Here is an 11,355-nt window from a genome sequence, read left to right on the forward strand (position 1 = left end):
CACTGAACAAAGGATGAAGTGACAGTATTAAAGAGCAACACTCAATGTCACTTTCTGGCTATTTCACCATATGCAAAAAAAAATGATGTAATGTCATGTCCAGCTTGTTTTGTTTGCTGCGGCACAAAAGAAGGAAGTACAAAGTGGGACGAAAAACTGGTATATGTATTGAAGCTATCAACCAAAGAATGTTGTTAATTATGAGAGCAAAGCCTCAACTGTTCTGACAATGACAATGACAATGCAAAGGAGCATTGGGGCGATACATACAGGCAAGTAGCAGATCAGGAGGCTCAAAGGGGCAGAGGAAACACAGAACATAGACATACGTTCAGCTGTGCGTTTGGGTTCCTCTTTAAATTACTTTTGGTCTATATATATGCCGGGAAATTCAATTTACTCAGTATCTTCCAGGACGCTCTTCTTTGACTATCCGCTCAGTTTTTCTCAGGTCACCAACTATCTATCCTTCTTATTAACACTAAGCATCGCTCATCTTTTTGATTGGCCAAAAAGAAAAGCGAGATAGCAACCATATACAACGCACTGCTGGTTAACTTTCTGTCAGAAAGCAGAGACATTGAAGCCGCCATCTCTGTTTCTCTTGTTCATGTACGTTCTTGTAAGTTTATTATGTACAAAATTTCCTTCTCTGCACCAAGCCCAAAAAAGGAAAGCAAACTTTAGTGTCTAACAAATTTAATGGCTAATATAGTAAATCCAAGATGCATACTACTAAGTGAAAAACTGAACATGTCCCTTTTAGATCCCAAATCAGTATTACTGTCCGCTGAAGAATAACTGAAAAGTAGTATCCAGCGCTGAAATTCTATATGTGGAATTCTTGAAATTGCAACTACACAGTATGGTATTGCTTACCCTATGATCAGACTCCTTCACAGACTCCAATGTCTCAGCCATCTGCATTTGTTTGATCACTGTTGCATGCAATACCTGGAAGAACAGATCCAAAAAAGACTACATAAATATGCAAACATTTGAAATAATACAAGAACAAATTAAGACCAGATTATCAGTTATATAATAAAAAATGGATATCTGATGAATTGGGACTCAAGTATGCACTGTGCCCGTGGCAGTGTGCTTTTTTTTAATCAAGATGTTATGCAGTTTCATAATAATGGGCCTCACAATAGCAGTGGAAGATTTCAAAGTTACAAAGTGCACATGGAATATTTATCTAGCGGTCCTTAAGAAGATATCTCTTGGTATCGTGATACTGTCTTGCAAAGGCTGGACACTCGGTTCTAGCGAACTCCTTTCGGTACTTCTTTGACTAGGTGCTACAGAAGTTCAGGTGTATCACAAACCTGCATATTTCAATAAATAATAATATTTTATAATCCCTTGAGCCTATATTGTTTATTTTATAAAGTCAAGCAGAACAGAGGTTCCACTTTACTACTACAAATCACTACACAATTCTAAACCATAAACCTCGAAATAACTGTAAGCACCATAAGGCTGTAAAACGTGTTAGACAAATACCTTCTTTGTCTTTTCAAGATCATACTCAATGGATTTTATTCTATCAAAAGAATCCTGTATAGCACGATCCTTATCCTGTGGGATCTCGGGAGGCTTTCTGCTGAGTTGATTACACATCGACTCAAGTCTTTCCAGACGCTCCAGGCAAGGATTTACTCTGTCTTCCTTAACTATCTGAAGATTCGCTGGATTACTGGGTACGGTTGCAGTATGCAGATGAACATTTTCCAACTGTTGCCGGTGACGAGTGAACAAACGCAATATAGAGAGCACTTTGACAATTACAGCAAGAACTTTTCTTGAGAATAATTTCAAAATCCCCTCGGCTGCATCTCCTTCATGGTCATTCAGGGCGCGACCTGTTAGTTTCAACTCACATTTTAAGTATCAGAGGGACTATATAGGCACCTTATTGAGATAACTGAGTTGAAATATTAACAGCGCCCAGTGAGCTTTTGCTTAACCAGTACATACAGACTACGTTTAGATACCTGGCTCAGGTGAAACTCTGTTCCTCGATGTATTTTGTCGTGAGTTGTACTGGCTCAATACATTTCCAGCAATGTTATATCTTTTATTGGACTCAACAGCTTTATCCACTAAAAGAATCTGATCCTCAGAACGGCCATATGTTGTTGATCCTGATTCCCTGGCCTACATTATAAAGACAGGTGACAGATTTTGTTAAGAAATGTCACAGCATGGTTATGACAGCTCTATATAGCAACAAACAAACACTTCAGTTGTGAGGGAGCAACAACCTAATCATTAAGATTTAGACATGCGGAAACCAAAAGGAAATATCTTCTATTTCCTTGTGTTCTTCTGAATACATATGAGCTATTGATATAATGGCAGAATTAAGGTAACAATAACTTACTTCCTCACGGACTGGAGCCAAACCATGATACTTAACATCTTCAGGGGCTATCGGGGATCCAAGATCGTCAACATCTGAACTTGATTCAGCATTTGATGTATCACTGATTCTTTCTGGTAACTGAAATAAGAAGGAACAGCACATAAAACGTTAAAACTGAAAAGAACAGACTAACTGATTGAATAAATGAGAGCTCACAGATAGAATATTTCAAAAATCTTGCCTTGAGTGCACGCAATCTTAAAGAGCCTGTAATTGTTTCCTCTATATCAGATATTTGCGCAATTTCCCTCAGCGAAGATGATTCCATGCTATGTACAATCTGCAATAAGAAGTAAAGTTCATAAGCAGCTGCAGCAGATAAGTTAGTTGTCCTCTTGTACCATAAGGAAGATGATACCGTAAGAAAGCATCAGCAGATTCAGAAAAAAAATACCTTCATGATTAAAGGATCACTCCAAGGGCCTTTGTTGGACCTCAGGCATCCTCCCTGGTTAGAGCATGTGCACAAACCACCAAAAAGATCTGGTAATTGGCTGCAGATATAATCTAGTAAGCTTTGTACCACAAGCATGAAAAATCAATCTTACACTAAAGGATCCAAATAAAATACTATGAGATTACGGTCACCAACCTTGCGTCAATAGCTTCAAGGAGCCTGCTTTGGTATTTTGTTCCTAGAACCTGTTATTGAAGATTAGGTATGAAGCAACAAAAACATCACAATGTGGTAAACGTGGAAAGCTTGCAAGAGTTTTTACATGAATTTTAGATGATGTTTTGGGGTCAATAAGTCCCTTCACAGTGCTCCAGATCAGTTTGAAACCAGCTCCGGCATTTACAATGAACATTTGATGTAGTGTCTGCATAATTTAGCACACTGGTTGGTAATCAGAAAGGTGGAAAACTGGAAACAACAGGCATATATTTAACCGGTAAAACTTACCTCAGGATAATAATCACCATCTATTTTCTGCACGCAGCGCACTAAATCCCTTGCAATCTTACCAAAGTTCTTCCAGCCCTACACAACAGGCAACACAACAAAAACATCAACAGTTACAAAAGTCATTTCAACTATTTTGCAGATGGCACAATGTGCTAAACAGCACTAGAAGAGATAAAGTTAAAAAGATTATGTTAAAATAAACATCTCCTGGTTCATACATGCTTAATCGCTTATAGTTGGACTGAAATAGCAGAGCTACATGTCTCAAATGTTTTTCATTGTGAGCTCTGCCCAACGCATGCCACAGAGGACTGGCTTCATCTGTTTTTTCACTGCAGACATGGAATTATTTGCAGATTGAGTGGGAGCTGGATGGCACTTTCGAGCTCATTTTTTCAGCAGTTAAGAGAAAGTTTAATAGACCATTCTTGTAAATATTTGTACAGTGCTCTCTTCTTTTTTCTAATAAAATACTGTGGGGCATAAGCCTTACAGTTCTTGCTCCAAAAAAAAAAGCAGAGCTACTGGACCAAAGCAATTCAAGCAATATCGGAAGTTCTGAGGAAATTTACAGCTGTATTATTTTGTACAGGGTGTATTCATCCCAAACTCTTGGGAAATGGAATCTAAGTATTAGAATCAAATCCGTTGTAAGGCTGAACTACGGGGTTATAGAAAAGGCACATGTTGCTATTTTTTCTCTAACTTCCAAGGATCTCATGCCCCCAAACTGCCTAGTTAATTTAGTCACTAGGGTTCTCTTAAAGAAATTTCACAAATCAGTAATGTATATGATTTTTGAAAGCACTGACAGCTCCACAAATCATAACTGTCACTTTTTTGTTAGAGCATATAACCTAAGAGAGTAAGAGTTGCTAGTTTGCTACATCTGCCAAATTTCTAGTTGGTGCCGTAGCATATTATCTTCTGAGAAGATGCCTTCTATGGATAGGGAAAACAATGTTTCTAACTTCTTGTAACTACAATACAGCCCCGGTACAGATTGTAAGCATAAGAAACAACAAAAGGTAGCTTCAAAAGAACGCTGCAACAAAGAAAAGCAAATAGTGCTTCTTTTCGGTAATGTTTTTACATCTCTATAGTGTAGACAAAATTTACTGGAATGAAGAAACCATATTTAGGCAGAAGACAATCAACATACCACACCCTGCACATCCAATATCGTGGTTGTTGTATCAATGTGCTTTTTAGCAGAAATTGAGCAGGCAGGAAACTTCTCACGGAACGCTCTCTCGAACTCTTGCACATGGTACTTGATATATCGTTCCATCGTTGTGGCTTGCACAATCTTGGTGGGTTCAACTTTCCCCAGCAACTCGATATAGACAGGCCTTCCGTCCTTGTCAACCCCATGATAACCCTGGGGATAGTATTGCAGCACCTCCTCTAGCTCATGGAATTCAAAATCCTTCAATGAGTAAAGTTATTATCATCAGTATTCACGGCAATGTAAGGCAAACTATATGGCAGGCAATCTTTCAAATTCATACTGTGGTGGATGTTAAGCACATCTAAATCTGTACAGAGTTTCATTTCTTTTCATATGACAACTTGTGAGAATAGACAAAGTATTCTTACTTCCAAAATTGTATCTGTGCCAAACTCATTCCTCCACTGCAGCATCTCCTCCCACATTTGCGCTGCTTTCTCGAAGTCAAACTTCCTAGCCTTCAAAAACCTGCATACCAGTGGATACATCAGAACGAGTAAATCACCAACCGGCATTCGACAGGTTAAAACACTACTGATGCGAGCAAAGCTCCATCTGATATACTAACCTCAGCATCATATGGTAATCGTCATGCCTCTCTGGCAGCAGGCCCCTGGCGAACAGAACCTCTCGGAACGCGCTGACGGCCTGCTCCTCCTCGGCATCCCTGACATCCTCTATCGCGATCCTCGGCACCCTGCAGTCGACCTTGCGCTTCCCCCGCTTCTTGAGCGAGTGCGTGAGCCTCGTAGACGCGTGCAGCGCCTTCTTCCGCAGCGAGCGCATCCTGCGGTGCTTGGGCTCGTCCTCCGAGTTGTCGGCGTCCCTCCGCTCGTCATTGCTGCCCGATACCTCTATGCCGTCGATGTTGCTCTCTGCGACAGTGCGTCGTAACACGCGTAATGTTAGCTGCATTGCGTGATCGGGTGAACCTACGTGCATACAGAGCAATTGGCAGGTGTACATACCTGACATTCTCCGCAAATGCAGGGCAAATGATCAGGGGTTTGGCTTCGCGCTCTCTGTTGTGGAACTGATCAGTGATCTGACAGTCAGTCTGTGTGTATATAGCCGCTCGAGCCTCCACTCTGCGACAGGCAAATACAGATAACTCGTTTACTTTTTCGACAGAGGTTATTATGAAATACAGGCATAACTCATGTACTTCTTCTCCGAGGGAGATTAAACAAATAGAGGTTGTAACTCGTTCAGAGAGTTGCAGTGGAAAACATCAAACTCGTGGCCAGTTTCTCCGATTCGTAGCAGTGGGTGGAGCTGCAGAAGCAGCGCATGGAAGCAACCCCCAGAGAAAGGCGATTCCAGAAAGGAAGGGCGATCGCGTAATCCACAATAAATGCTCCCGCCGCGCGCGAGATCCCCCAACCGCCTCGGGAATCACGCAGGATGCCGCCGCAGCTAGATCCAATCGTTCCGAACCCCGAGGCGCGCGAACAAAACGGAAATCGGAAACCCGAAACGGGGGCGGCGATCCGTACCTCGCCGCGGGAGAGGGAGATCCGCCGCTCGGGGGAGCGCGATCCGGACGGTCGGGAGGCCGCCGCGAGCGCCTCCACCTCCTCCGCCGCCGGTGGACGGAGGAACCGAGGCCCCCGATCGCTGGAACGGAGCTCGAGGCCGGCGCTCGTGCGTGTGTTGCGTTTGATCCGGCCGAGGCGATGCGAGGCGAGGTCGCTCTCCGTCCGCCTCCCTCGCGCTCACGCTTCCCTTTCCGCCTACTCCTCCTACTACTCTGCTGCTGCTGCTGCCGTTGCTAGTGCCTCTTTCTCGGCTGCTCGGTTACTGCTGCTGGGAGGAGTTGGGCGGGCAGGCGGCGGGGCCCAGCCGTCGGTGGCGTGCGCGTCGCTGTTGACCGGGACGGCTGGCCGCTCTCTACCCGCGCGCGTCGCTTTTGCGTGACTGCGTTACGCAGCAGGAGGCGCCGACGCTCACGTGCGATCGATCGGGCTGACGCGTGGGGCTCCCTCTAGGTAGGCAGACCGGTGGTGATGTCGTTATGGATGGATGCGCCTTGGATCGCGTGCGTGATGCCAACGTACTCACGTACGGCACCTTCCCCGACTCTAGCTCTACGCGCCCCCGCTCGGTGGGGCTCGGTGGGGTGGGGTGGAGGATCATGCGCCGTTCGTGTGAGCTTTCAAACGCGTCGGATGTGTAAACTCGATGAAATTCAAACTGGTTTTCGCGTGCAATTTTCTTCCATCTGTAAACCACTGTATATCCGACCGTCAAATGACTACAACCTCCCTTCTCTTCTACAAAGATGTTTTGACGTCTGATTGCCTTTGCCAAACCGTTTCATATAAGATAACGGATAGGGTACTTTCCCCGCAAAAAAAAAACGGATAGGGTACTTCTTTATCAATACTACCTCCATCCCAAGACTTAAATCCTATATTTTTCTCAGAAAGCCAAACTATGTTAACTTCGACTAAGTTTTTATCAAAAATCACTAACATGAAAAGTACAAAACTAATATCATTAGATAGATAATAAAATATATTTTCATATGGTATCTACAAAATATCATATTTATTCATAAATTCTTCTAAATATTTGATCAAACTTTACTTGGTTTGGCTTTCTGGAAAAAAAATATAGGCCTTAAGCCTTGTGATAGAGGTAGTATTAGCGATCATTTGATTCAAATATAAACATTTCTGTTTGTGACTTAGACATTTTTTTAATGCCAGGTATTTGGAAGCTACTCGGTTTGAAAGAAATCATCTCGCGGTTCTGTACCGTTGAGTTAGAAGACGTTTCAGTTCTTTTTTTTTTTGTCGCGCGAGGTTTCGTAGAGGTTTTGTTTTACCATTGTCGCAGGGGAGGCCAGTATGGGAACCTCCTGATTTTATTTAGTCCTCTCTCGCTTCCATCTACTTTATGTCCTATCAATTGATGCATATGAGATCTTCACTCTTACTATTGTGCACTAGTGGTTTGCTAGCCTTGGTCTCATTCTAAAAAATGTCCTCTTAGGTTCAGTGTTTTACGTCTATATATGTCGTTGCCTAATCGACGGTACCTCGGAGGAGGGATCCTCACGAGGGGGAGAAGAAGTAGGCGCCATAGGGCGGAGTGCACACGGGACGGTGCTACGCGAGTTACCCAGCTTCGGAACACCTGCACGATGACAGGGCCTACTGCTGCTTGTCTGAAATTATCTGGGCGCTTTCGTGTTGTTACAATGAGTTGTGGTTGTGCCTCTAGGGCTCCCAGGATCCGGCTTATAAAGGCGCACGGATCTAGGGTTTACATGGAGAGTCCTAGCCGGAATACAAGTTGCCTAACTACGGTACAATGTCTTGCCGTGTACGTCAAGGATCCGCCTTCCTCTAAGTACGTGCTGGATCCGGATACTTCATGGGCCGTCACGGATCCGGCCTCCTTCGTAGGTCGGTTGAGATCCGGCTTCCTGTTCCTGGGCTGGACTTCATCCTTCGGGATCTACAAGCAATCGGGCCGCCCGATGGGCCACATGCCTCACCACCATCTATGGGCCACCCGGGCTTGCCGGATCTGGGCCATGCCGTTGATATACCCATAAAGGATACCCACAACAGTAGCCCCCGAAGTTCTCCGAGATTCATCATTCCTCCTACTTCATTCAACTCGGATCCGAAGAGAATCTTGAAGAGCTTCAAAACTTTTACTTGATTCCGGGTTCATTCACTCGGAAATCCTTCGTCTTCAGATTAGGTATCGCAACGGAGATTCCTTTTTTCCCGCGCACAACCTCCTTTTTTCCCGCGCTAAATTTTCGCAGATGCAAATCTTCAGCCGGAAATATCGGGAGTGCATGGTTAAGTTACCTCCACGTCGTTTTACCGCACTTGACCTAAAACACGTGTCATCCATCCAACGGTGCGACCGTTCCGTTTCCACCGTTGGATCCGAATCCCGAATCTCCGCGCGTGGCCTATAAATACCCCGCGGCTCGGTAACTCCTCATTCTTTCACCGCACCTCACCACTTCGTCTTCTTCCTCGCGCCGCGCCGCCCATCAGATCTCATCTCCGGCGAGCTTTGCCACGGTGAGCTTCTCGCGTCGCCGGCCCAGGCTTCTCCTCGTGCCAAGATTCCCACGGTTGAACGGGAAATCCTGTCCGCCGCCGATTCGTGGTCACGCGAAGCGATCCCCTGCAAGTCCGGCGAGCTCGACTCCACCGGAGCTCCGTCGAACCACCGCGCCATTGACGGTACGTGCGCCGGTCTTGTAGAAGAAGCAGTAGCTGTAGTATAGATTTTCCGGTTACTCAAATTAGCTCGCATGGGTGCAGCCGGAAGCATGCCTCACGGTTCTCCTCACTGCACTGGTAGTTCTCCGAGTAACCCGGAACCCAGATGCCGTGGAACCAATTTGCCCGGATCCCATTGCGTTCCTACCACCATATGTTTCCGACATCCGGCTAGCTCAACCATTTTCCGCATCTTCCAGCACCACTCCAGGCCGGATCCCTTCCCTTAAAGAGCTCCAAGAAGAACTCGAAGGTCAACCAAGGATGGCAACCAAGGTACAGGAAGCGGAAAACAAGAGGGCTTCTAAAGCTCGGATCCGCGAAGGAGAACGGGGTCAATGGTGGCCCTGTGAAACCACTGATGTGGAGCTCAGAGAGCTTCAGAACGAGGGTATGATCTCCGTCTACTGGAGCTTCATACGTGACACCGACGTCCCCAAGCCCGGAGCTGATGAAGTGGTCATGACCAAAGCTTGGGTGGAGCGTGGATTGTCGCTCCCCTATTCAAAGTTTTTCCTCTCCATCCTCAGCACATATGGGCTCCAGCCGCACAACATCTGCCCAAACTCATACCTCCTCCTCTCCAACTTCGTTACACTTTGCGAAGGGCATCTCGGAATCCGTCCGGATGTCAAGTTATGGCAGTTCTTCTTCCGAGTGAAGAAAGAAACGAAGGAAAAAGTAATGGTGAACTGTGGGAGCATGACGTTCATGCTCCGACCTGGACGCATGTATCCACCTCACGATTCTCACGAATCCGTCCGAGCATCGGAACGCCGGATGGTTCTATGAAAAGAAAATCTCGGTTCCGAACGTCCACGACGGCCTGCCCAAATTCGTCAACGAGCCTCCGGAAGAACTTGCGAGGCTGGAGCTTCGTTCCCTCACTCGCCCAAACTCCGATCTTGGAGAAGGCGGCGCGGAGAATATCTTGGCTAGTCCATGATGGGCTAACCGGAGCTCAACTCACACTTAGCTGGTTTACCCGGCGGATCCAGCCACTGCGGCATAACGCGCGATTAATCTGCGCATACACCGGGGTGGACGACCTGCTCCGGGCTACCCGCCACGACCTTCCGGCTGACTCTCTGAAAAGGAGAATCAAAACGCTCGTGAAGATAGGCCGGGGCCAGCCGGTCCCGGAATTGATCAAGGATATCTACACCAACGACCAGTGTCCTCCGGTAAACTCAGTTTCCTTTGTTACTTCAATCTTCACAAGTTTTCAGATATTGATCTTAACTTATATGCTTATTTCTTCCAGCTCGATACTCTGGCGGAGGAAAACTTTCGCACCATTCTTCGTGTTCCTGTCAGCGGCGACGGGGCGGAGGAGGTTCCGGACGACGAAGAAGAGGAAGAGGAACAGGCACCCCGCAAGGCGGCCCCTCGACCTTCGAAGCGTCCCCGCGCCAAAGCTTCCGGCTCAGAAGCCGGAGCTAGCGGCGAGGCCTCCGCCAAGAAGCCAAAGACCGTGAAGCCCCCTCCGCTAAATTCAAAGAGAGCGGAGCAAGCACGTTTGAAAATGCTGGCAACAGCTGGCAAACGCTCGCGCCCCATCATCCCCGGCGCCCCGTAAGTTTCCGAGTATGGTACATCTCTACTTGGATAAAGTTGTTTATGACGTGAACCCCTTCGCTTGCATGTAGGAATCCAAGCACCGCCGCCACCCGGACCACCAACCAAGAGCCCATCACCAAGTACATGAAAAAGTCTCCGGCTGTAGGTCCACCCACTCCAGCCTCCGCCAAGCACGTCTCATACTGCTCCTCAAGCGTCCCCTTCTCAAGCTGATCGTTCTCCCCCTCCTGCCGCCAATACTCCACCGGAAATTGTTCCGATTAGCAGCGAAAAGGTGGGCGGAGAAGATCCTAAAGACAAAGGACCTGCTCAAGATGAAACAGGAGTACAAGGTCAAGGAGAAACCGAGGTTACTTCTTCCGAAAGAACCGGAGCCGGTAATGTTGTCGTATTTCCGAAGAATTTTGGAGATCCGACTGACCTCACTTCCACCCCCAAGGCATACGCAACTAAGTTTTTCAATAAACTTACTGAGGCGGAGAAATGGGAACTTGAACAAGACTTGCTCAACGCCATGTTGGACAACGCACGGGGAAACCTGATATCGCCACAGCGGAGATTCAGGACTTCAAGAAGAACGTCGGCCATTTTCTCGACAAACTCGTCTGCAAGCAAAAGGTACTCCCCAGTAGCCCCCAAGCATGTAAGCGGAAACGTAGATGTACGTTAGCTCTTAGATGCTTAGACGAATATCACTTCTGGAAAGATTTTTAAGTCGATGCAGTAGCCCCCAAGCATTATGGCGGAAAAGTTCCGGCAATAATGCTTTAAAGGAATCCACTGAAGCAGGCGGAATTTTTACTCCTGCTCTGTCTAACTTTACAGGAACAGCAGGCGCTGCATTATGAGCTGCATAAAAACATTGCCCTTCAGCGCCGCGTTACCTTAAGTCAAGCGGAAAATATCCGGACTCTGAAAGATGCGAATGCAGATCTAAACAAACAACTGG

At 46.4% G+C, this 11,355-nt stretch overlaps 1 protein-coding gene across 1 annotated transcript; it reads right to left on the bottom strand.

The window, feature by feature from the left end:
* Positions 1-168: 168 nt before the first annotated feature.
* LOC124693012 (phosphatidylinositol/phosphatidylcholine transfer protein SFH13-like) lies at positions 169-5,649 on the bottom strand. The gene is made up of 14 exons (XM_047226454.1): positions 5,538-5,649; positions 5,138-5,444; positions 4,938-5,037; positions 4,501-4,767; positions 3,336-3,413; positions 3,151-3,252; positions 3,024-3,073; positions 2,826-2,925; positions 2,613-2,711; positions 2,390-2,509; positions 2,001-2,163; positions 1,510-1,868; positions 880-954; positions 169-652 (listed from the first exon to the last, which is right to left on the bottom strand). Exons 1-14 carry the CDS (start codon positions 5,542-5,544, stop codon positions 632-634), a joined length of 1,848 nt encoding a protein of 615 aa, XP_047082410.1. The 5' UTR covers positions 5,545-5,649; the 3' UTR covers positions 169-631.
* Between the last annotated feature and the right edge of the window lie 5,706 nt (positions 5,650-11,355).

The sequence above is a fragment of the Lolium rigidum genome, chromosome 2 (assembly GCF_022539505.1).
Source record: "Lolium rigidum isolate FL_2022 chromosome 2, APGP_CSIRO_Lrig_0.1, whole genome shotgun sequence".
In the NCBI taxonomy this organism is placed as follows: Eukaryota; Viridiplantae; Streptophyta; class Magnoliopsida; order Poales; family Poaceae; genus Lolium; species Lolium rigidum.